Source organism: Bombina bombina, chromosome 4 (assembly GCF_027579735.1).
Source record: "Bombina bombina isolate aBomBom1 chromosome 4, aBomBom1.pri, whole genome shotgun sequence".
NCBI classification, from domain to species: Eukaryota; Metazoa; Chordata; class Amphibia; order Anura; family Bombinatoridae; genus Bombina; species Bombina bombina.
In genome coordinates, this window is record NC_069502.1 from 762,405,161 (window position 1) to 762,431,461 (window position 26,301).

Sequence of the window (26,301 nt, forward strand, 5' to 3'; positions counted from 1 at the left end):
ATTTATGCTTACCTGATAAATTTATTTCTCTTGTAGTGTATCCAGTCCACGGATCATCCATTACTTGTGGGATATATTCCCTTCCCAACAGGAAGTTGCAAGAGGATCACCCACAGCAGAGCTGCTATATAGCTCCTCCCCTCACATGTCATATCCAGTCATTCGACCGAAACAAAACAAGAAAGGAGAAACCATAGGGTGCAGTGGTGACTGGAGTTTTAATTAAAATTTAGATCTGCCTTAAAAAGACAGGGCGGGCCGTGGACTGGATACACTACAAGAGAAATAAATTTATCAAGTAAGCATAAATTATGTTTTCTCTTGTTAAGTGTATCCAGTCCACGGATCATCCATTACTTGTGGGATACCAATACCAAAGCTAAAGTACACGGATGATGGGAGGGACAAGGCAGGAACTTAAACGGAAGGAACCACTGCCTGTAGAACCTTTCTCCCAAAAACAGCCTCCGAAGAAGCAAAAGTGTCAAATTTGTAAAATTTTGAAAAGGTGTGAAGCGAAGACCAAGTCGCAGCCTTGCAAATCTGTTCAACAGAGGCCTCATTTTTAAAGGCCCAGGTGGAAGCCACAGCTCTAGTAGAATGAGCTGTAATTCTTTCAGGGGGCTGCTGTCCAGCAGTCTCATAGGCTAAGCGTATTATGCTACGAAGCCAGAAGGAGAGAGAGGTTGCCGAAGCTTTTTGACCTCTCCTCTGTCCAGAGTAGACGACAAACAGGGAAGAAGTTTGACGAAAATCTTTAGTTGCCTGTAAATAGAACTTCAGGGCACGGACTACGTCCAGATTATGCAAAAGACGTTCCTTCTTTGAAGAAGGATTTAGGGCACAATGATGGGACAACAATCTCTTGATTGATATTCCTGTTAGAAACTACCTTAGGTAAAAACCCAGGTTTAGTACGCAGAACTACCTTGTCTGAATGGAAAATCAGATAAGGAGAATCACAATGTAAGGCAGATAACTCAGAGACTCTTCGAGCCGAGGAAATAGCCATCAAAAACAGAACTTTCCAAGATAAAAGCTTAATATCAATGGAATGAAGGGGTTCAAACGGAACACCTTGAAGAACTTTAAGAACCAAGTTTAAGCTCCACGGAGGAGCAACAGTTTTAAACACAGGCTTAATCCTAGCCAAAGCCTGACAAAAAGCCTGGACGTCTGGAACTTCTGCCAGACGCTTGTGCAAAAGAATAGACAGAGCAGAAATCTGTCCCTTCAACGAACTAGCAGATAAGCCCTTTTCCAAACCCTCTTGTAGAAAGGACAATATCCTAGGAATCCTAACTTTACTCCATGAGTAACTCTTGGATTCGCACCAATACAAGTATTTACGCCATATCTTATGGTAGATATTTCTGGTAACAGGCTTCCGTGCCTGTATTAAGGTATCAATAACTGACTCTGAGAAGCCACGCTTTGATAGGATCAAGCGTTCAATCTCCATGCAGTCAACCTCAGAGAAATTAGATTTGGATGGTTGAAAGGACCTTGTATTAGAAGGTCCTGAGGCAGAGACCATGGTGGACAAGACGACATGTCCACTAGGTCTGCATACCAGGTCCTGTGTGGCCACGCAGGCGCCATCATAATCACAGATGCTCTCTCCTGTTTGATCTTGGCAATCAGTCGAGGCAGCAGCGGAAACGGTGGAAACACATAAGCCATGTTGAAAAACCAAGGGGCTGCTAGAGCATCTATCAGCGCCGCCCCCGGGTCCCTGGACCTGGATCCGTAACGAGGAAGCTTGGCGTTCTGGTGAGACGCCATGAGATCCAGTTCTGGTTTGCCCCAACGATGAATCAGTTGAGCGAACACCTCCGGATGAAGTTCCCACTCCCCCGGATGAAAAGTCTGGCGACTTAGAAAGTCCGCCTCCCAGTTCTCCACGCCTGGGATGTGGATCGCTGACAGGTGGCAAGAGTGAGACTCTGCCCAACGAATTATCTTTGAGACTTCTAACATCGCTAGGGAACTCCTGGTTCCCCCTTGATGGTTGATGTAAGCCACAGTCGTGATGTTGCCCGACTGAAATCTGATGAACCTCAGTGTTGCTAACTGAGGCCAAGCTAGAAGAGCATTGAATATTGCTCTTAACTCCAGAATATTTATTGGTAGGAGTTTCTCCTCCTGAGTCCACGATCCCTGAGCCTTCAGGGAGTTCCAGACTGCGCCCCAACCTAGAAGGCTGGCATCTGTTGTTACAATCATCCAATCTGGCCTGCGAAAGGTCATGCCCTTGGACAGATGGACCCGAGAAAGCCACCAGAGAAGAGAATCTCTGGTCTCTCGATCCAGATTTAGTAGAGGGGACAAATCTGAGTAATCCCCATTCCACTGACTTAGCATGCATAATTGCAGCGGTCTGAGATGCAGGCGCGCAAATGGCACTATGTCCATTGCCGCTACCATTAAGCCGATTACTTCCATGCACTGAGCCACTGACGGGCATGGAATGGAATGAAGGACACGGCAAGCATTTAGAAGTTTTGATAACCTGGACTCCGTCAGGTAAATTTTCATCTCTACAGAATCTATAAGAGTCCCTAGGAAGGAGACTCTTGTGAGTGGTGATAGAGAACTCTTTTCCACGTTCACTTTCCACCCATGCGACCTCAGAAATGCCATAACTATCTCTGTATGAGACTTGGCAATTTGAAAGCTTGACGCCTGTATCAGGATATCGTCTAGATACGGAGCCACCGCTATGCCTCGCGGTCTTAAAACCGCCAGAAGTGAGCCCAGAAACTTTGTAAAGATTCTTGGGGCCGTAGCTAACCCGAAGGGAAGAGCTACAAACTGGTAATGCCTGTCTAGAAAGGCAAATCTTAGGTACCGATAATGATCTTTGTGAATCGGTATGTGAAGGTAGGCATCCTTTAAGTCCACTGTGGTCATGTACTGACCCTCTTGGATCATGGGTAGGATGGTTCGAATAGTTTCCATTTTGAATGATGGAACTCTTAGGAATTTGTTTAAGATTTTTAGGTCCAAGATTGGTCTGAAGGTTCCCTCTTTCTTGGGAACCACAAACAGATTTGAGTAAAATCCCTGCCCTCGTTCCGTCCGCGGAACAGGGTGGATCACCCCCATTACTAGGAGGTCTTGTACACAGCGTAGGAATGCCTCTTTCTTTATCTGGTTTTCTGATAACCTTGATAGATGGAATCTCCCTCGAGGAGGAGAAGCTTTGAAGTCCAGAAGATATCCCTGAGATATGATCTCCAACGCCCAGGGATCCTGGACATCTCTTGCCCACGCCTGGGCGAAGAGAGAAAGTCTGCCCCCCACTAGATCCGTTTCCGGATAGGGGGCCGTTCCTTCATGCTGTCTTAGGGGCAGTAGTAGGTTTTCTGGCCTGCTTGCCCTTGTTCCAGGACTGGTTAGTTTTCCAGGCCTGTCTGTAACGAGCAACAGTTCCTTCCTGTTTTGGAGCGGAGGAAGTTGATGCTGCTCCTGCCTTGAAATTTCGAAAGGCACGAAAATTAGACTGTTTGGCCTTTGATTTGGCCCTGTCCTGAGGAAGGGTATGACCCTTACCTCCAGTAATGTCAGCAATAATTTCTTTCAAGCCGGGCCCGAATAAGGTCTGCCCCTTGAAAGGAATATTAAGTAATTTAGATTTAAAAGTCACGTCAGCTGACCAGGATTTAAGCCATAGCGCTCTCCGTGCCTGGATGGCGAATCCGGAGTTCTTAGCCGTTAGTTTAGTAAAATGTACAATGGCATCAGAAACAAATGCATTAGCTAGCTTAAGTGCTTTAAGCTTGTCCATAATTTCATCCAATGGAGCTGTGTGAATGGCCTCTTCTAGAGACTCAAACCAGAATGCCGCAGCAGCAGTGACAGGCGCAATGCATGCAAGGGGCTGCAAGATAAAACCTTGTTGAACAAACATTTTCTTAAGGTAACCTTCTAATTTTTTATCCATTGGATCCGAAAAAGCAGAACTATCCTCCACCGGGATAGTGGTACGCTTAGCTAAAGTAGAAACTGCTCCCTCCACCTTAGGGACCGTCTGCCATAAGTCTCGTGTAGAGGCGTCTATTGGAAACATTTTCCTAAATATAGGAGGTAGGGAAAAGGGCACACCGGGTCTATCCCACTCCTTGCTAATAATTTCTGTAAGCCTTTTAGGTATAGGAAAAACGTCAGTACACACCGGCACCGCATAGTATCTATCCAGCCTACACAATTTCTCTGGAATTGCAACTGTGTTACAGTCATTCAGAGCAGCTAAAACCTCTCCTAGCAATACACAGAGGTTCTCAAGCTTAAATTTAAAATTAGAGATCTCTGAATCCGGTTTCCCTGGATCAGATCCGTCACCCACAGAATGAAGCTCTCCGTCCTCATGTTCTGCAAACTGTGACGCAGTATCGGACATGACTCTCACAGCACCAGCGCGCTCTGTCCTAATCCCAGAGCTATCGCGCTTGCCTCTTAATTCTGGCAATCTAGATAATACTTCTGTCAGGGTATTATTCATGATTGTAGCCATGTCCTGTAAAGTGATTGCTATGGGCGTCTCTGATGTACTTGGCGCCACATTAGCACGCACCTCCTGAGCGGGAGGCGAAGGTACTGACACGTGAGGAGAGTTAGTCGGCATAACTTCCCCCTCGTTGTCTGGTGATAATTCTTTTACAGATAAAGACTGACCTTTATTATTTAAAGTGAAATCAATACATTTAGTACACATTTCTATGGGGCTCCACACTGGCCTTTAAACATAATGAACAAACAGATTCATCTGTGTCAGACATGTTTAAACAGACTAGCAATGAGACTAGCAAGCTTGGAAAAACACTTTAAAATAAGTTTACAAGCAATATAAAAAAACGCTACTGCGCCTTTAAGAAGCACAAAACCTGTCTCAAGTTGAAATAACAATGAACCAAATCAGTTATAGGAACCAAATTTTCACAGTAAATGTATTAAGCTAGCAGAGCATTGCACCCACTTGCAAATGGATGATTAACCCCTTAATACCCAAAACGGATAATCAATAAAGAAAAAACGTTTTTAACACAGTCAAACACACTGTCACAGGTCTGCTGTGACTGATTACCTCCCTCAAAATGACTTTTGAAGTCCCTTGAGCTCTCTAGAGATGTCCTGGATCATGCAGGAAGAAACAGGAAGACAGTCTGAATTTTTACTGCGCAAAAAAGCGCTAAAATAGGCCTCTCCCACTCATTATTACAACAGTGGGAAGCCTCAGTTAACTGTTTCTATGCAGAAAATAAGTCAGCCATGTGGAAAAAATTATGCCCCAATAAGTTTTATCACCAATGTACCTCAAAAAACGATTAAACATGCCAGCAAACGTTTTAAACATCCTTTTTTAAAGAGTATGTATCTCTATTGATAAGCCTGATACCAGTCACTTCCACTGCATTTAAGGCTTTACTACATTACTTCAGTATTAGCAGCATTTTCTTAGTCAAATTCCATTCCTTAGAAAATTATTTTACTGCACATACATTAATAAGCCTGATACCAGTCGCTTTTCACTGCATTTAAGGCTTTACTTACATTACTTCGGTATCAGCAGTATTTTCTTAGTCAATTCCATTCCTTAGAAAAATATTTTACTGCACATACCTTAGTTGCAGGAGACCCCGCACGCCATTCCCTTTCTGAAGTTACCCCACTCCTCAGAATGTGTGAGAACAGCCAGTGGATCTTAGTTACTTCTGCTAAGATCATAGAAAACGCAGGCAGATTCTTCTTCTAAATACTGCCTGAGAAAAAAACAGCACACTCCGGTGCCATTTAAAAATAACAAACTTTTGATTGAAGAATTAATTAAGTATAAAACACCACACTCCTCTCGCGACCTCCATCTATGTTGAGGGTTGCAAGAGAATGACTGGATATGACATGTGAGGGAAGGAGCTATATAGCAGCTCTGCTGTGGGTGATCCTCTTGCAACTTCCTGTTGGGAAGGGAATATATCCCACAAGTAATGGATGATCCGTGGACTGGATACACTTAACAAGAGAAATAACATGATTTATGCTTACCTGATAAATTAATTTATTTCATGGTTGTGAGAGTCCACAATCCATTACTCATGTGAATTACTCTTCTCTACCACTACGAGAAGGCAAAGATTCCCAAACCCCAATAACAGTTTAAAACCCCTCATACATAACTCAATATAATGTATAGCCAAGCAAGTGAGGTAATAAAAAGGAATAAGAGCCAAAAAAACAGCAGAGGAAAAAAAAGATGTGCTGAAAAAAAAACTCCCCAAAAACCAAAAGGGTGGGATCTCGTGGACTCTCACCACCACGAAAGAAATTAATTAGGTAAGTATAAATTATGTTTTCTTTCATACAGGTGGTGAGAGTCCATGATGCATTACTGATGGGAACTAATACCCAAGCTGTGGAGTCCATGAGTAATAACAAAGGGAGGGATTTAAGAACATTTTTTACTGAGAAAATAAATCTTCAACCCCAAAGAAATCTTTTTTTTTTTTTTTTATATATATATATATATATATATATATATATATATATATATATATATATATAATGCACTTAAAAATGGGCATAACCATCAAACTGAGATGCCTTTCTACCAAAGGCTGCTTCAAAGGAAGCAAAAACATCAAAATGGTAGAATTTTATAAAAAGTATGAAAAGAAAACCAAGTAGCTGTCTTTTAAATTTAATCAACTGAAGCCTCAATTATAAAAGCCCAAGTGGCGGCAACTGACCTAGTAGAATGAGCCGTAATCGGCTGAGGCTGAACTGCCTACAAATAAGCGCTGTGAATCAAAAGTTTTAACCAAGAGGCTAAACAAATAGCTTCTGACCTTTCTTAGGCCCAGAGAAAAGATCAAGCAAACTAGAAGTTTGTCTAAAATCCTTAGTAGCATCGACATAATATTTCAATGTTCTAACAACATCCAGAGAATGCAAATATCTTTCATAAGCATTCTTAGGATTAGGATACAAGGAAGCAACAACAATCTCTCTACCAAAGTTCTCTGATGAAACAACCTTAGGCAAAAAAAATAAATGATGTCCGTAAAACAGTCTTATCTAGATAAAAGAAAGTAGTTTAATGTCTAATTTATGCACAGGCTAACAAGGAGGAGCCTGCAAAACCCTTAAAGGGACATAATACTCATATGCTAAATCACTTGAAACTGATGTAACTGTAAAAAGCTGACAGGAAAATATCACCTGAGCATCTCTATGTAAAAAAGGAAGATATTTTACCTCACAATCTCCTCAGCTCAGCAGAGTAAGTTCTGTGTAAAAAGTTATACTCAGCTGCTCCCAGCTGCAGGTAAAAATAAAAAAAAATGAAGAAATGAACAGCAGCCAATCAGCATCAGCAGTGCTGAGGTCATGAACTCTTACTGTGATCTCATGAGATTTGACTTAACTCTCATGAGATTTCATAGTAAGCTTCCTTTACCTGATTGGTGAAATAATATGAGAGTTCACGATGCTCATCCCCTAAGATGTCCCAGGACAGACACACTAAAATGCTGCTTAGAAATCCTTTACAATGGGAGGTGGCTACTGAGGAACTTTTGAGGTAAAATATCTTTCTTTTTTACATAGAGATGTTCAGGTGATATTTTCTAGTCAGCTTTTTACAGCTATGCTGTATCACTTTCAAGTGTTTAAACATTTGGGTATTATGGCCCTTTAACACTAGGTTAAGATTCCAAGTAGGAGAAATAGACTGATTAGCCACCATTCAGCAAGCGCTACCCAGGTACTGAACCAAAAATGGGCAGGCTCCTAAGCTTACATTCCTGTGTTTTCAAATAGAGATACCAAGAGAACAAAGAAAAATTGATCATAGGAGTAAATTAGAAAGTTGCTTAAAATTACATGCACTATCTGAATCATGAAAGAAAAGAACTTGGGTTCCATATCCCTTTTTACTTTTACCTACTTTTATTTTGTTAGCAAAGATATTACTAGAAGTTTTTGATACTGTTCTACCCAGAAGAGTAAGTGATAGAAGGTGCTCCATTATATTAGCTACCAGATATTAGGGACCGTCCTTTATTTTTATTTTCCCAGACTCTCCCTCTCACCTTTCAGGAAGACCTTACACCCCAGATTTGTCTCTAGTCTTGCTTAATGTAAAGGGGCTCATTTCCCCAGATAAGTAAGCTTTGCAACTATCTTAAATTCTTGAATGCTCACGTGGAGTTTGGTTAAGAAACCCATTGGCAAGCAGATAAACAGCCTGCACTGAAATTTCCTCAATATCCAATATATTATACTTCCTCCTTCTGTAAAAAAAAAAAAAATAGAGTAGCAACAAAACACAAAAATGTATAATTTCACCTTATACATCTTGAGGAAAATGTAGAAAGTTATTTTATAATTGTGGTGTGTAAAATCAATAACCACACTGGTCAACATATACGCTACGAATCAGCACAAACTAATTTTTTGCGAATAGTTCTAAATCTTGCAGAGCAGCTTAAACAAGGCCCCTTGGTACTTGGGAGGGGATTTTAATCTTGTGTGGGATCCGGCATTGGATAAACGTGTATCTAACGGTAAAGTTATAGATTCCTATACCATAACCTCAGCAGCTAAACTTAGACACCATATTTTTCAATTTAATTTATATGATGTTTGGAGGTCCTGGTGATAGAGATTATTCTTATTTCTCATTGCCCCACCGAACCTACTCTAGATTAGATTATTTTTTTTTTGTCGTTTCCTGGACTATGAATATGATTAAAGACTCTAAAATCCATATTTGCTCATGGTCTGATCACAATGCCGTGTCTCACAATGCAGGGATCTAATTTATTGTCAGCTTGGCCTACATGGAAATTCCCCCGGTTCCTATGGGATGAACCCAATTTTACTTAGGCTCTTAGTAAAGATATACTGTAGTTGAATTTCTACGTACTAATCTGGAAGGTCAGATGTCCCATCAAATGCGATCAGCTGCTCTTAAAGCATTCCTTAGAACAGAACTACATTTCCCATGATGCTCAGATACTCTTTATGCTGGATGAGTATCATGGGAAATGTAGTTCCAAAACATCTTTGGTGCCAAGCTTGCTGACCCATGCCTTAAAGCAGGGGTCTCAAAGTACCGGCCCGCGGTCCATTTCAGGCCCACGAACTGGTTACAATGTGGACCCGCACTGACACCTCATAACTGAGAGCTGTGGGCTGAATAATGTAACACCGGGGGCAGGAGGAGCTGCAGCTCCAGGCCCATGCCCCTAGATAAATCCCTGAGTGTTCAGCATGCAAAAATTGCCACCATAGCTGTTTATGGGTGTGACAGCACAGGAGCAAAGTGAGCGAGTGAGTAGAGGAGTGTATTGCCAGGAGCTTGTGTTTGGCCTGGACTCTGGAGTGAGCAGTTACTGGGGGAGTGTGGTGTCACTCAGTGAGACTTTGAGGCAAACTGAGCCTGAGCAGGTAGCAGCAGAGATGGACAAGCAAGGGGGCTTGAGTGAGGTATGAACCAAATACAGCTGCCTTATAGTGAGTTTTCTTTTTGTATGTAAAACGTCTATCTAAGAGAGGGGCTGTAAAGCTTGCTTTATTGTTTAAAATACTGTGCCATGCCATAACGTGTGTGGGTCTGTTTGTGTGTGTATGTGTGTGTGGAGGGGGGGGTCTGTGTGTATGGGGGCGCTGTGTCTGTGTGTTTGTGTGGGGGGGGGTTTGTGTGTTATTGTGTGTGGGGGGTGTCTGTGTGTGTAGGTCTGTGTGGGTCTGTGTGTGTTATTGTGGGGGGGGGGTCTATGTGTGGGTGGGTCTGTGTGTCTGTGTGGGTCTGTGTCTATGTGTGGGTGGGTCTGTGTGTGTGGGTCTGTGTGGGTCTTTGGGTGGGTCTGTGTCTATGGTTCTGTGTGTGTGTGGTTCTGTGTGTGTGTGGGTCTGTGTGTGTGTGCAGGGGTCTAGGATGTGTGTGTGTGGGGGGGTCTGGGTGGGTGTGGGTCTTGTGGTTTGTTTGTGTGGGGGTCTGGGTGTGTGTGTAGTGATTACATATATGTATACAATTCAATTTCATATGAAATTTTGGAAGCGGCCCCCATGGGAGAAGAAAACACGACCAGTGGCCCCAAGGTGAGTTGAGTTTGAGACCCCTGCCTTAGAGGTTTCTGTATAGATAGAGTTAGAAGAGGACCTCTGGGACAGCACATTTTTGAACTTAGAACTAAAGAAACCTTAAATAAATGCAACCCTACTGCTATCCTGATAGTTGATATCCGTAGATTACAAGACTTAATTAAAAAGCAGGAATCACTGAGAGTTAAAGCATGGAGTAGAGCATGCACTACTGGGAGTAAGCTGTTGATTGGTGACTGCACACATTTGCTTCTTGTCATTGGCTCAATGATGTGTTTAGCTATCTCCCAGTAATGCATTGCTGCTCTTCAGTCTACCTATGTATGTTTTCAACAAAGGATCTCAAGAGATCAAGGTCAATTTTTATAATCAAAATAAATTGGAAATACATTTTAAAAGAAAATTAAAAGGGAGATTAAACACCAAAATGGCACCAGCTTAAACGTAGCACCTAAAACTTCATGATGTTTAACACACTGGAATTATAAAGTCAGTATTTACATTTTAGAAATCTTGAAAAGTCTTGTTACCTGATTGTAATCAGATAAGGTTAGAATGCACTGTCCTCTCTGACATGAAAATGGTTAACAAGAAATAGGACTCAGCTATTGCTATTCTACTATGTTTGGGAACACAATAAAGCATTAAAAATATATCTGGAGGTGCTAAGGAATCACTTGTACATGCTACTAAAACCCCAAAATTATATTGTGATTCAGACATTTAAAAAAAGTTTCCAATTGACTTCTATTATCAAATTTGCTTTGTTTCCATGGTATTCTTTGTTAAAGAGATACCTAGGTAGGCATCTAGAGCACTACATGGCAAGAAATAGTGCCGCCCTAGTGCTCTTGCCAATGGATAACATTTTTGCAAAACTGCTGCCATATATTGCTACAGAAATGGGCCGGCTCCTTGTATAAGTCCCTGCTTTTCAACAAAAGATACCAACACAACAAAGAAATATTGATAACAGAAGTAAATTAGCACGTTGTTTAAATTTGGATGCTCTGTCTGAATCTTAAACAATTTTGGGTTTCATGTCCCTTTAACACCGACCTATACTCTACCTTGCGACATTGAAAATATTGTATCAATTCCAAAGCAAGATTGTGCTACAAAACTACATCTGAACACAATATCTATAGCTAGTTGTAACTAAACTTCCACTCATTTGTGAAAAATATCTTCTTTGTACATCAGCAAAGACATATTGTGCCAATTAATTTAATGCTTATGAAATCAAGTTAAAGGACCAGTAAATACAGGTTTCCATGGTAAAAAAAGGACTTTGTATTTACTTCAAACTAGTAGTAGATTTCAAACTTGTGTCTATTTCCACTCCTCCTGTATCATGTGACAGCCATCAGCCAATCATAAATACATATACCCATATCCTGGGAATTCTTGCACATGCTCAGTAGGAGCTGGTGACTCAAAAAGTGTAAATATAAAAAGACTGTGCACATTTTGTTAATGGAAGTAAATTGGAAAGCTATTTAAAATTGACTGCTCTATCAGAATCATGAAAGTTTAATTTTGACTTAAGTGTCCCTTTAATAAACAACCTAAACAACAGCAAAAAAAAAAAGAAAAAGAATAAACACCTACCACTTATAAAACTGAAGAAGTTTTGATGGAACATTTCTATATGTGTCCACAACATGAACAAAAATAATATCTTCAAAAGTTGTGCTTTCCTTCTGTAGTAAGGCATCCTCTTTTTCAAGTGCAGTTAAATGTTTTAGAAGTCTTTCCGGGCGACTCTGGAGATTATGCAAAAGTGCTTCCCCTTCTGAAAACAAATATTAATAACATTAAATAAAAATGTAATTTAGGAATCATTCATTGGTTTATTGCTTCATTTGATGATTTTCGTATAATTTTTGTCTGTTTCATTTATTTTTAAATATATTTTTTATTTTCAGAATTTTCAAACTTTTTTTTTGTACATACATATCATATCATAATAGGTTACAAAGAAACAAATAATATGTCGCAGAGTACCAGAGTCAGGTTTATGTCCATTATAGCATTATAACCCCATTGCTAAGCTTTGTTGTTCTCTTTGATTGGAAAGTCCTCTATAATTGCTGCAAAATGAAAACAGGTAAAAAAGGCAACACAAAATCTTAAAACTACTTATGATAACTGTAACATATATTAACAAGAAAAGGAGAACATTAAACAATACTCCTAACGTACTGAAATATTTGGACATTAGCAGGTCCCCTAACTCGCAGATACAATACTTAATCCAATGGTGTTTGCAGAATACATGATACATGAGGGGAAAAGCAAAATACTAGGGTGGATGATTCTTTTATTTATTGTTTAAACTTTTTTTTAAACAAACAGATTTTAATTTTTATTTATATATGATTTTTTTTTAAATTAATATATATATATATATATATATATATATTAATTTAAAAAAAATTGAGGAATAATCTATGTAAATAAATTTTTTCCTCTTGTTTCCTCAGAGTAGAACATTTCTCTCTAGGGTGTGTTCCAATGATAGAGTATCTCTCACCATTTTTTTAGGACAATCTCTGTCGAAAAACCTCTGCGATAGGTCTGTTGCCCATAGCTGTCAAGCCTTGTGCTATTTCAACCTCTCCTATGTTAGTTCCTATTATAGTCACATCTAAGTAATTGAAAGAAGACAAATCAAAATCATAGGTAACATTGGAAACCCACTGTATTGTCATTCACTAAATTGACAAATGACTCCACTTCAAATTCATTACCTTGACAAACCAACAAAAGGTCTATATATCTGCAATAATGGACAATGTTGTTTAAATACCAAATACTTCTTGTTTTCAGAGAAAATTGAAACAGCTTTTAGATGGGTTGGAGGAAAGTTTTTTTTTTTTTTTTTAGATAAAGCCACACATGATTTCCTGTATGTTAAGAAACCAGTTACTCAGATCTTTAACCACTTGCCCAAGTTTCATGAATCCTTGGACAATGTGATGGGCCAGCACATCATCAGTGGGATAGGATCTCTTTTGGAACATTTATCATAGTGGTTAGATGCATTCCTTAAGCCTATTATGGATTAAACTGTCTAGTTTTTTTAAAGACACTACCTCAGTTATTGAATTAAATCAATTTAAGTGGGAGATCGCATACCACTGGCTGACGGTGGATGTAAAAGCCCTCTACTATTCCATACCACACTCCAAAGGGTCTTGAAGCCATACTCTTTTTCTTGAAAAGGATTACGAGTTACAGTGAGGATTTTTGTATTAAGGGATGCGGGACAGCTATGGGGGCTATATTTGCTCCCTCCTATGCAAGCCTATTCATATTCATGGGTTGGTGGGAGCTGTCCTACATCTATGAATGTGAACACCTGCTCAAGAACAACTATTATTGCAGATATATAGTCCTTTTGTTCATTTAACATAGAAGAGGTTGATATAGAACTGTACAGGAATCCTATATTAGTGAATACTCTCCTATGCCCATAGATTTGTCCCAAAAGTGTTTTTAGGTCAGTTGCCAGAGGGCAGTGTATCAGGATCAAAAGAAAAAGCATGAGGGTTGACAGCTATGGGCAAAAGGCAACATATCACAGAGGTGTCTGGACAGAGGACATACTAAAAAAACTGGTGAGAGATACTCCAGAGAAAAAACAAGCTACTCCAAGGAAACAGGAGGAAGGAAAAGAAAACTTTTAGAGGAGTAACCTTTGTAACCCAATTTAGCAATCAGTATCACCAAAGTTTTGACATATCAGGAAACATTTTTCAGCCCTATTAGCAAAAGATGGCCTGGCTGACATAGTGAAAGAGGTTTGCAGATACGCAAGCAGAAAATGAGCTATATTTTAAAGGAGTATATAGAAGTAGCAACACTTCTTGCAAGCTGTGTAACTATATTTCAGTAGGGAACACTACTGAAAGTACTGCAACTGGGGAACTTTTTAATTCAAAGTTCTATGCCAATTGTAGATCAGTATATGCAATTTACCTTCTTACTTGCACAGATTGCCAGGTTCAGTACGTAGGGCTCACTACGAGGGAAGTCCGCACACCTATACATGAGCATTTACCCAATATAAAGGTAGGCTCCCTCTTCCCTCCCTTAATTCAACATTTTAAGAATAAACATCACAAAAGTGCTAACACATTGAAGTGGACTATAATAGAATTGCTCAAAATGCAGAGGAGAGGAGGGGATTTGGATAGGGAATTAGCTAAACGTGACCAAGGGTCCCTTCAGGTTTAAATTCAGAGTGTGACGTTATAAATCACAGGTACTGACATTATTTATATGACAATATATGACATATTTATAGGATAGCAAAGTTGCATTAACATTGCCTTCCAAATCTTTTTCCTTACTCCCTTTTTTCCTTTCCACTTTCTTTACTCATTTCCTTATTTATTTAGCTCACTGTACTAATAAGTTAAGTTGTGTTTGGACTTTTTGAGCTGCTGTTGCAGTTACTACCTCAGACTTACTTTATGTATTTATTCAAGTATTATATGATACATAACATACATTATGATGATTTGCAACTATATATGATTAATTGTCAGATGAATTATTGCTATTTTTTGCCACTTGTAAATAGTTTTTTTTTTTCATCTGACAGCTGCATCTGAATTGTAAATAGGGACACCTACTAACATACGTCATAGTTGTAACAAGCTGATTGGATAACGTAATGTTGTGCTTAACAAATAACGTTGCCCTTATAGGTTTTTAAAGATAGTACCTAGACAGGTGAATTAAGGCTAAGATTACGGGTAAGGAAGAAACGCGTCAATTAATTGACTTGTCTATCCAACCTTGTGTTCCTCAGATAGCATATGTTTTTATGATTGTGACTGTTATGGCTATTAAGCAATAAAAGTTAAGTTTTAACTCATGTCCGGTGCTCCCCGCCTCTCTCTGTTACCATTTGGAATTTAGGAGTGAGCAGGGGCAGAAGCTTCCTTACAGGACCCAGGAGACCTCCCCTTTGTATGCATGGCCACCGTGGTATGTGGCTGTGAACTGACATCAAGGGGTGCGGGAGTGTTAAGCCTGTGAGATCAATAGATTGCCTGCAGGAAGCGGAAAGACACCAGAGGACTATCGGAGGTGTGTTAAAGATTTATCGCAAGCCTGGGTATTATGTCCATAGATACGTAACATCTGGCTCAATGTGTGAGCATTTGGATTACTCTCGATAGTGTCTAAGAAAAGTCTCCAGGCATACATTACAAGTGCAAGCCGACAATTTTACTTCTTTTTAATTTCCAGAGACAGCTGACTATGGATTAGTCATATACTCTTGACACAAATATACAATACAGGGTGAGGTCTCTTTGAACTAAACACATGAAAGTTTTGTGTAATTTACTTCTATTATCTAATCTGTTTTATTCTCTTGGTATCATTTGTTGAAGGAGCAGCAATGCACTACTGGTTTCTAACTGAACACATGGGTGAGCCAATGACAATCGGTTTATATATGCAGCCACCAATCAACAGCTAAGACCTAGGTTCTCTGCTGCACATGAACTTACCTAGATAAGCCTTTCATCAAAGGATAATAAGTGAAGGAAGCAAATTAAATAATAGAAGTAAATTGGAAAGTTGTTTGAAATTGTATTCTCTATCTGAATCATGAAAGAAAAATTTTGGGTTTCATGTCCCTTTAATGATAATGAAATCTCAAAATGAGACTAAGAGCGCCTATAATAATTGTCTAATAATTGCTTTAAATGTATGCTTATTATGATATTTTTAGGATTATATGTTCAATAGCCTATAGGCGCTCTTAGTCTCCTTTTGAGATTTCCCGTTCATACACCTTAGGTCAGCTAGGATACCTATTTACTAAGAGCTTGATGGTTTCTTTAGCGCCGTGTAGTTTTAATATTGTTTTTTACATAATGATAATGTAACCAAGGGGCAAAAGTAGCCCTCTCCTAGATCTTCTATATTCTCTTTAGGTTTTATGTTGTGAGGGGTCAATAACATAGTTATTTCGATTAGACAGAGTATATCTGTGTGGGTTGTGGTTATATAATTTCCCCCAGTGGTGTATGATGGATTGGAAAGTACTGAAGTAAGTGGTAGATACATAATACCCTTATGTATCTACCACGCTCATTATACCCTTTTATTTTAGACCACACTCAAAATGTTTACTCAACTATTAGAAGTCTCATCCTGTGTCCAACATACTCTATTAAGGATAACCAGCAAGTACTGCCTAATTGAGGAGATTTAGTCAGTGTCTTCCAAATCTATCAATTTTTATATAACGGGATCATGATGACACCAGTCTAGAATACGATGCAGAAACGCCTCATATCTATATAGGTGGATATTTAGGACACCTAATTCATCAGCGTTCAAAGGCAAAATCTGGAAGCTATATAAAATTTTTTGGAAGGACTGGCATTTTTAGAGCGTGCATCCTACCTAACCAGGAGATCCATTTTGACAGCCAAGAAAATATTAAACATTAAAGGTCAAGAATAAGGTTGTCATTATTTACAGCGCTGCGGAATCTGTTGGCGCTTTATAAATAGAGAATAATAATAATTATAATTTGCTTAAAAAATATTGATTGCACCTGAAAACAACCAAATTCCCAAATATTTTAGGTGTGTAGTCTGAAATTTAAAGGCGGTTTTGTGTTTTCAATTGAAAAAGGTTTGCTGAAGGTAAATTGACTGGGAGAGCTTCTGATTTACTCATGTTAAGAAATTTGCCAGTTCCCCAAATTTTGAGAAATCTGTGCATACCAAGGAGAAAGACAATGATAATAAGTCATCTGCTAATAAAGTGGATTTGTACACATTTTTCTCTAATGATATCCACTTTATGTGTAGGTTTATCCCAAGTTTATTAGCAAGGGCCTCAAGAGACAAAATAAACAATAGGGGTGATAAAGTGCATCCCCGCCTGGTTCAGTTGCCGATATGAAAGGAATTAGAAAGAATGTGCTATTTACTTTAACCTTCGCAGGAGATGAGGCATAAAGGACAAATATTCTTTGAATGAACAGGTCCGGGAATCCCATGTTTTTTAAGAGTTGTTTTTAAAAAGGGCCAATCAAGGCGATCAAATGCCTTTTCGACGTCTGTGGATAATAATAAGGTTGGCAGTTTTTTTGCTTTAGCTTTTTCAAGTAGATGCTGAATTTTTATAGTGTTATCCGCAGCCTCTCTCCATGGTAGGAATCCCACTTACATTGGGTAACAAGCGTTTTAGTCTGTTGTCTAATATATTTGAATATCATTTTATATCACTATTTAAGAGAGCAATGGATCGAAAGTTGGAGGGCGTATTTGGCATCAGTCCCCGCTTAGGTAGAACGGATATATGAGCCTCTAGCGTGGAATTAGGGAAGGGCGGACCCTTGTCTACTTCTTGAAAAAGATTTAACATTTGCTGGGCCAATATGTGTGAGAATTGTTTATAATATTTGCCCCTAAGACCATATGAACCTGAAGGAGTAGTAGGTTGTGAGCCTTTAACAGACTTTTCTGTTTTTTGCTGTTTTTCAGGAGACATGTTGCTTGCACTTTAACAAGTAAAATATATTAAGACTTGCAGAAGAGCACAAGTACAGCATATAATCCAACAATGCGAAAATTTGCCTGTATGGAGGTCTTTTAGCATTGCTATTAACTGTATCCCCCGCATGTAAAATAAGAAAAAAACAGTTCTCACGAAGGCACTTGTGGGGTTAAAAATTACCCCCCCCCCCAACACACACACACAAGTTCATGCTTGGAGCAAGGAGGAAGAACCCTATCCTATTACACCATGGGAACCAAAAATATAGAAAAGACAATTTGAGACACCAGGGCTAAAGTTCTTATCAGTCAGAAACCAATGATTATTCATATTGCAACAAGCCAACAAAAAACTTGTCCGCTCCTGCAAGGTATATTCTGTCCTGGACAATAACCAGAAGAGAAGAAACTCAAGCAAGTAAGGCTCCTAGACAACTGGATGGAGGTGTATTATATGGTATACTGGAGAGCTTGAATGTCAGGACTACAACAGACACACACAGACCTTGACAAAGGTGAGAGGATGATTGTAAATGTGAGATAGTAATCTAGTTGTACGGACATGAGTCACAATATTTATTCATCTGTAAAAAACAAACAAACAACTGATGCCGTTATTAAAGTGAGGACAGTGTCCTGAAGATTATTCTAAACCAGCATATACTAAACTAGTACCTGAATATTAAACCACAAGAGTACTAGAGAAAAACACCAATTGCGTGAGAGTGGGGCTTCTCAATTACCCTAGTCAAATAAATCTGGGGTGATTTTCATCCGCCAACTCCATTTTGGCGGAAAGGGTTTATGAAGCAGCCGTTTAAATCGATGCTTAAAGGACCAGTCAACACAGTAGATTTGCATAATCAGCAAATGCAAGCTAACATGACAATTTATTTTATTTTTTTTTAAATTTGAAAGGTTGATTGATACATCAGCAGCTTTATTTTCCAAAACGTTACAGTCAATGGAAGCTGTTTTTTTTTTTTTTTTTGCTGTAATCTCATTTTTATGATTATGAAACCTCCTCTGAAAAGGGTAGGCCACTCTTGGACCTTGAAATAGGAGAGTACTTAATGGAGGTAAGTTTGGTGAATTTATAGCCACTTTTGGGCTACATAAATACAGGAATGGATACAAGCTAATCTTTGGCCACTCTAGGTAGAGCATAGAACAATAAATGCGAATATCAACAAAAAAACAACAGAAATATATGAGTATAACTTGACCAATAAATATAAATACATCTTAATTTATGCCTTATAATGAACATTTAAAGAGTCGTATGCAAAAGGGGTGGAGTGCTTGCCCCAAAGGCATACAGAGGCCTCTCTTGGACCCCCTGGAATAAAGTTATGATGTAATGGGGTATTTTAGAGATGAGAAAAATATTAAAATGGTTCGCTATTTGGCCTGGGTTATCATGGCATACAGTCAATATCATGTACTACGGGATGCTGAAACTGATAGTGGTAGTTATTAAGCCGCTTGTATGGGTGGGGCCTGGGGGCATATGTACATTAATGATAAATAGGTTACAGAGAGTAACCAACTTCACCTAGACTGAGGCCCAGAAGGAGCACAGACACATAATCATCAAAAAGGAAAGGAAACCATGCATCTTCAGGCTATCAAAGCTGTAGTACCACAATAATCATACAGGAAGGCAGAGACATATACATATAAATTTAGAATTAGAATATAGGGTCTCAATAGCAGGAGCAATGTTCCATTAGACTAAGATAACTTCAGGTATTTCATATGAATGGCAATGGTTAGTATACGGGGAACAGCTCATCACAGATAGGTCAGTGGCCCTATTTTATACAAATAGTTCTCATATCACACATCACAGGCAAGGGCTCAATTGATCAGGGAACAATATGCGGTGTTACTCATATATGTGTATTATAGAAAAATCCAGTGTTAGTGTCTTGCCACATATTTGCTACTCTATGTTAATGATTGCTAGCTATTAGGAGAGTAATGACTCCCTCTGTCCCAGCGGCAGATAGATCAAGGCCCCCCGATTACGTAGGGGCCCCTATGAGATTAACCTTTTAAGGCAAGTATAATATAAATGTATAGGAGCACAATCCCTAATATATTACTACCAGGAGATTAACCTTAGTACCTAGATAATCTTATCCCCGGTGCCCCCTGAAATCACACAGAGAAAAAACTTAGTCTATCCCCATCAGACGCAATGCAGGAACAGAAACCCTAAAACAGATAATGGAACAAGTGGTATACCATATAACAATATAAAGGTGATAGTTTTTAATACTGGCAAACGTAGCTTCTGCCCAGGCCATAAGGCTGTAGTCTCGGATCATCGATCACATTTATCCCACTCCGAGTCTGTCAGCCAAGTCTCCAGTCCCGTTCAATGCCGAAGGAGGCAGGTGTATTGTGGACCGTGCATGTGATCCCTCGGTACCAAAGGGCCAGCAAGAGCCAAGTTCATTAACACAAATGGTTCCCCGCTTACTGTCTGTCACTCCCCAGCCTGGTAGCAAATTGCGGTAGATGCTCATCTTTACAAGGACGGCCCGTGGTTCTTTTATACTTTGGGTTGCAGTGCGGGCTGTGGAACCGCCAGTTCCCCCGACCCCAGGTCCGAGATTGTCTCTTGTAAAACTATGTTGGGCTGACTTGGCAGGCATTTCGGCTATGGGAGCACTATCGGATATTCCAGGGACCGCCAAGCTCTCTGTAGTGTTGCACCGCGATCCTGTGGGCAGCAGAACTGCGGGTCCCAGAGGTAGAGCGCGGTGAGTATGGCTGTCATTGGGAGCTCCGTTTATCCCGGCAACAAGTGTCTCACTCTGTGGGTAGTCCATCGAACCATCTCTGTAGTCGGGTAGAGCAACCTCCCCCTGAGTATTTAGCGGAGTCAATGTGGCAGTTTCTGAATGTGACTGTAACATTTCTGCTTTTACAGCCCCATTACCCCCTGGCTGGCTGTTGGGACTTGCGATCCTCCTTAGGATCTGGGACCGGGTGTCATTTTCCCTCACAAGGGGCTCCATATTGAGTATGGTTCTGTTACTCGCCTGTCGTGCAGTCATACAGAGCGAGTCAAAGGATTCCGTTATAGATGCCATGAGGGCCGCTGTATGCAGGTCCAGGAGCTCCGTGAGTTCCACCATGATTGCTGCGGTCATGTCGAATCTTTGACACAGTATGTAGCTGTCACACTGAATAAGTGGTTCCCTGTGGCATTGAAAGTTCTTACAGTGTTTTGCGGTTGTTCACTGCTCCGTAACGACAGAGGCCTGGTTATGCCCTGCCGGGGGGTGAAATAGTAGGCCGCAACCTATACAAAGCTCCGGAAGGCTGAAACTGACTTCAAGTCCAAAGATAGCGATATCCTTTAGAAGGGCTTTGTCTGCTGTGCAAAGTTAGACATCAAGGCTTACTCGATGGGCAATTTAAAGATGGATTGTAAGCAGGTTTATATTAGGACTTGAAGCAGAAGGCAGTCTTGCGACCGATCATGGCCGCTGCCCGGAAGTTCCCCCTCTAACATGACAATTTAATAGCACTTAATCTGAACTTCAAATGAATAGTAGATTTTTTTTTCTGACAATTTTAAAAGTTATGCCTTTTCCACTCCCCCTGTACCATGTGACAGACATCAGCCAATCACAAATGCATACACATACCATGTGACAGCCATCAGCCATTCACAAATGCATACACACTTATTCTTGCACATGCTCAGTAGGAGCTGGTGGCTCAAAAAGTTTAAATATAAAAAGACTGCACGTTTAGTTAATGGAAGTAAATTGGAAAGTTTTTTAAAATTGAATGCTCTATCTGAATAATGAAAGTTTAATTTTGATTGAGTGTCCCTTTAATAAATATCAGTCGCAGGCTCAAATGAGCGAGCCTGCAATCGATTGGGGCATTCACCCTGTCATAAATCTTGCCCTTATTGTTGCTTAAATAGACATAAATGTGGATGTAATAAATGTATAGAATTTAGAAGCATGAATTTTTAAAGCATGCGTAGAACACACTAGATGGTAGTTAAAAGAGCCACAGACAGAAGTGATTGTAGCGCTTTTAAATAGAAAAAAGCAGAACTTTTTTATTAGGTATACATTGCATTCTAGCTATTAAATGATCTATGTTGCTTAAATCCATTTATTTATCTGCTTAATAATAGTCATATATCTTGACAATAGAAGCCTCAAAAATTAAAATAAAAAAAAAAAAGCGCTAATGTCTAGTACATCTTAACAATGAAAATTATGCCAGTAAAAAATATAAGAGAGAAAAAAAAGCAGATTGTCAAGTAATTGCCAATTTATTAAAAACAAATCGGCCAGATTACGAGTTTTGCGTTATGAGGGGTGCGGTACTAACTTGTTATTGTCACCGCTCACTTACCTACAGCGCTGGTATTACAGGTTTTTATAAACCCGGCGTTAAAAGGCAAGAAGTGAGCGTAGAGCAAAATTGTGCTCCAATACCAGAGCTGCTTAAGTCAGCAGTGAGCTGGTTGTACGTGCTCATGCATGATTTCCCCATAGACATCAATGGGGAGAGCCGGCTGAGAAAAGGACTAACACCTGCCAAAAAGCAACGTAAAGCTCCGTAACGCAGCCCCATTGATTCCTATGGGGAAAAAAAATTTATGTTTACACTTAACACCCTAACATGAACCCAGAGTCTAAACACCCCTAATCTTACATTTATTAACCCCTAATCTGCTGCCCCTGACATCGCCACCACCTACATTATACGTAATTAACCCCTAATCTGCCGCTCCGGACATCACCGACACTATAATAAACATATTAACCCCTAAACCGCCGCACTCCCGCATTGCAAATACTAGTTAAATAGTATTAACCCCTAATCTGCCGTCCCTAAAATCGCCACCACCTACCTACATTTATTAACCCCTAATCTGCCACTCCCAACGTCACCGCCACTATACTAAATTTATTAACCCCTAAACCTAAGTCTAACCCTAACCCTAACACCCCCTAACATATATAATTAAATCTAAATCAAACCTACTATTAATAACTAAATAGTTCCTATTTAAAAATAAATACTTACCTATAAAATAAACCCTAAGCTAACTACAATATAACTAATAGTTACATTGTATCTAGCTTAGGGTTTATTTTTATTTTACAGGCAAGTTTGTATTTATTTTAACTAGGTAGAATAGTTACTAAATAGTTATTAACTATTTACTAACTACCTAGCTAAAATAAATACAAATTTACCTGTAAAATAAAACCTAACCTAAGTTACACTAACACCGAACCTTACACTATAATTAAATAAATTACCTAAATTAAATACAATTAAGGCCAAAAAAAAACTTTTATGATTTAGATAGAGCATGTAATTTTAAACAATTTTCCAATTTACTTTTATCACCAATTTTTCTTTGTTCTCTTGGTATTCTTAGTTGAAAGCTTAACCTAGGAGGTTCATATGCTAATTTCTTAGACCTTGAAGGCCGCCTCTTAAGAATGCATTTTAACAGGTTTTTCACCACTAGAGGGTGTTAGTTCATGTTTTTCATATAGATAACACTGTGCTTGTGCACGTGAAGTTACTTGGGAGCCATCACTGACTGGCTAAACTGCAAGTCTGTCAAAGAACTGAAATAAAGGGGCAGTCTGCAGAGGCTTAGATACAAGATAATCACAGAGGTTAAAAGTATATTAATATTACTGTGTTGGTTATGCAAAACTAGGGAATGGGTAATAAAGGGATTATCTATCTTTTAAAACAATAACAATTCTGGTGTAGACTGTCCCTTTAAATAAATTAAATACAATTACCTAAATTACAAAAAAACAACACTAAATTACACAAAATAAAAAACAAGTTACAAGATATTTAAACTAATTACACCTAATCTAATAGCCCTATCAAAATAAAAAAAAGCCCCCCCCCCCCAAATAAAATAAAAAATCTAGCCTAAACTAAACTACCAATAGCCCTTAAAAGGGTCTTTTGCGGGGCATTGCCCCAAAGAAATCAGCTCTTTAACCTGTTAAAAAAAATACAAACAACCCCCCAAACATTAAAACCACACAACCAAACCCCCCAAATAAAACCCTAACTAAAAAAACCTAAGCTCCCCATTGCCCTGAAAAGGGCATTTGGATGGGCATTGCCCTTAAAAGGGCATTTAGCTCTATTACAGCCCAAAGCCCTAACCTAAAAATAAAACCCACCCAATAAACCCTTAAAAAAACCTAACACTAACCCCTGAAGATCCACTTACAGTTTTGAAGATCCGACATCCATCCTCAATGAAGCCGGGAGAAGTCCTCAACGAAGCCGGGAGAAGTGGTCCTCCAGACAGGCAGAAGTCTTCATCCAGACGGCATCTTCTATCTTCATCCATCCGGCGCGGAGCGGCTCCATCTTCAAGACATCCGAAGTGGAGCATCCTCTTCTTTCCAACGACTACCGACAAATGAAGGTTCCTTTAAATTACATCATCCAAGATGGCGTCCCTTAGATTCTGATTGGCTGATAGAATTCTGCTGATTGGATCAGCCAATAGGATTGAAGTTCAATCCGATTGGATCAGCCAATAGGATTGGATTGGATCAGCCAATAGGATTGAAGTTCAATCCGATTGGATCAGCCAATAGGATTGAAGTTCAATCCGATTGGATCAGCCAATAGGGTTGAAGTTCAATCCGATTGGATCAGCCAATAGGGTTGAAGTTCAATCCTATTGGATCAGCCAATAGGGTTGAAGTTCAATCCTATTGGATCAGCCAATAGGGTTGAAGTTCAATCCTATTGGATCAGCCAATAGGGTTGAAGTTCAATCCTATTGGATCAGCCAATAGGATTGAAGTTCAATCCTATTGGCTGATTGCATCAGCCAATAGGATTCTTTCAACCTTAATTCCGATTGTAATTTGTTTTTATTTTTTGTAATTTAGTGTTTGTTTTTTGTAATTTAAGTAATTCTATTTAATTTATTTAATTGTATTTAATTTAGATAATTTATTTAATTGTAGTTTAAGGTTAGGTGTTAGTGTAAGACAGGTTAGGTTTTATTTTACAGGTAAATTTGTACTTATTTTGGCTAGGTAGTTAGTAAATAGTTAATAACTATTTAGTAACTATTCTACCTAGTTAAAATAAATGCAAGCTTGCCTGTGAAATAAAAATAAAACTTAAGATAGATACAATATATTAGTTATATTGTAGCTAGCTTAGGTTTTATTTTACAGGTAAGTATTTAGTTTTAAATAGGAATTATTTAGTTATTAATTGTAGGTTTTATTTAGTTTTATTTTAATTATATTTAAGTTAGGGGGTGTTGGGGTTAGACTTAGGTTTAGGGGTTAATAAATATAGTGTTGGGGCAGCAGATTAGGGGTTAATAAATGTAGGTAGGGGGCGGCGATGTTAGGGACAGCAGATTGGGGTTAATAATATTTAACTAATGTTTGCAAGGCGGGAGTGCGGCGGTTTAGGGGTTAATATGTTTATTATAGTGGCGGCGATGCCCGGAGCGGCAGATTAGGAGTTAATAATTTTATTTTAGTGTTTGCAATGCGGGAGGGCCCTGATTTAGGGGTTAATAGGTAGTTTATGGGTGTTAGTGTACTTTTTAACACTTTAGTTATGAGTTTTATGCTACAGCTTTGTAGTGTAAAACTCTAAACTACTGACTTTAGAATGCGTTAGGAATCTTGCGGGATAGGCTGTACCGCTCACTTTTTGGCCTAAAAAAAAAAAGCTTGTAATACTGGCGCTATGGAAGTCCCATTGAAAATAGACTATACGCAAATTGCTTAACTTGATTTGCGGTAAGGCAAAAATAGTGTGCGGGACAGCTGTACCTGCAAGACTCGTAATAGCAGCGGTAGTAAAAAAGCAGCGATATGAGGCTTAACGCTGCTTTTTTGCTCATAACGCAAGACTCGTAATCTAGCCGAATGAGTTTAAAAACAAGCATTTTTTTTGCAATATACTTCCATTAGCAAAAATGCTTCTAGTAAAAGTTATTCAGTGCCATTCGCACATACGCTGTGAGGACCCATGAGTCAGTATATAGACACTACACCTTTCCAGAGAGTCAGCAGTGGCTTGTACAATACAAATTAAGTCCATAAAAAAAAGTACACAGTCTTTTTATATTTAAACTTTTTGAGTCACCAGCTCATACTAAGCATGTGCAGGAATTTATAGAATAAGCGTATATGCATTTGTCATTGGCTGATAGATGTCACATGGTACGTGTATGCATTTGTGATTGGCTGATGGCTGTCACATGGTACAGGGGGAGTGGAAATAGACATTTTTAAAACTGTCAGAAAAAAAAACTACTACTTATTTGAAGTTCAGACTAAGTGCTATTGTATTGCCTTGTTATCTTGCATTTGTTGATTATGCAAATCTACTGTGTTGACTGGTTCTTTAAATATCGGTGCATGTGCCCTCACAGCGTATGTGCATATGCTACTGAAAAAACATAATTTATGTAAGAACTTACCTGATAAATTCATTTCTTTCATATTAGCAAGAGTCCATGAGCTAGTGACGTATGGGATATACATTCCTACCAGGAGGGGCAAAGTTTCCCAAACCTCAAAATGCCTATGAATACACCCCTCACCACACCCACAAATCAGTTTAACGTATAGCCAAG

At 39.2% G+C, this 26,301-nt stretch overlaps 1 protein-coding gene across 1 annotated transcript in view; it reads right to left on the minus strand.

Annotated features, from left to right (window-relative positions):
* Window positions 1-26,301, minus strand: part of B3GALNT2 (beta-1,3-N-acetylgalactosaminyltransferase 2) — a 453,609-nt gene that overhangs the window by 52,506 nt on the left and 374,802 nt on the right. The window contains exon 8 of the mRNA XM_053711078.1: window positions 11,719-11,902. Within this exon, the coding sequence (XP_053567053.1) occupies window positions 11,719-11,902 (184 nt within the window). The remainder of the gene's footprint in view (window positions 1-11,718; window positions 11,903-26,301) is intronic.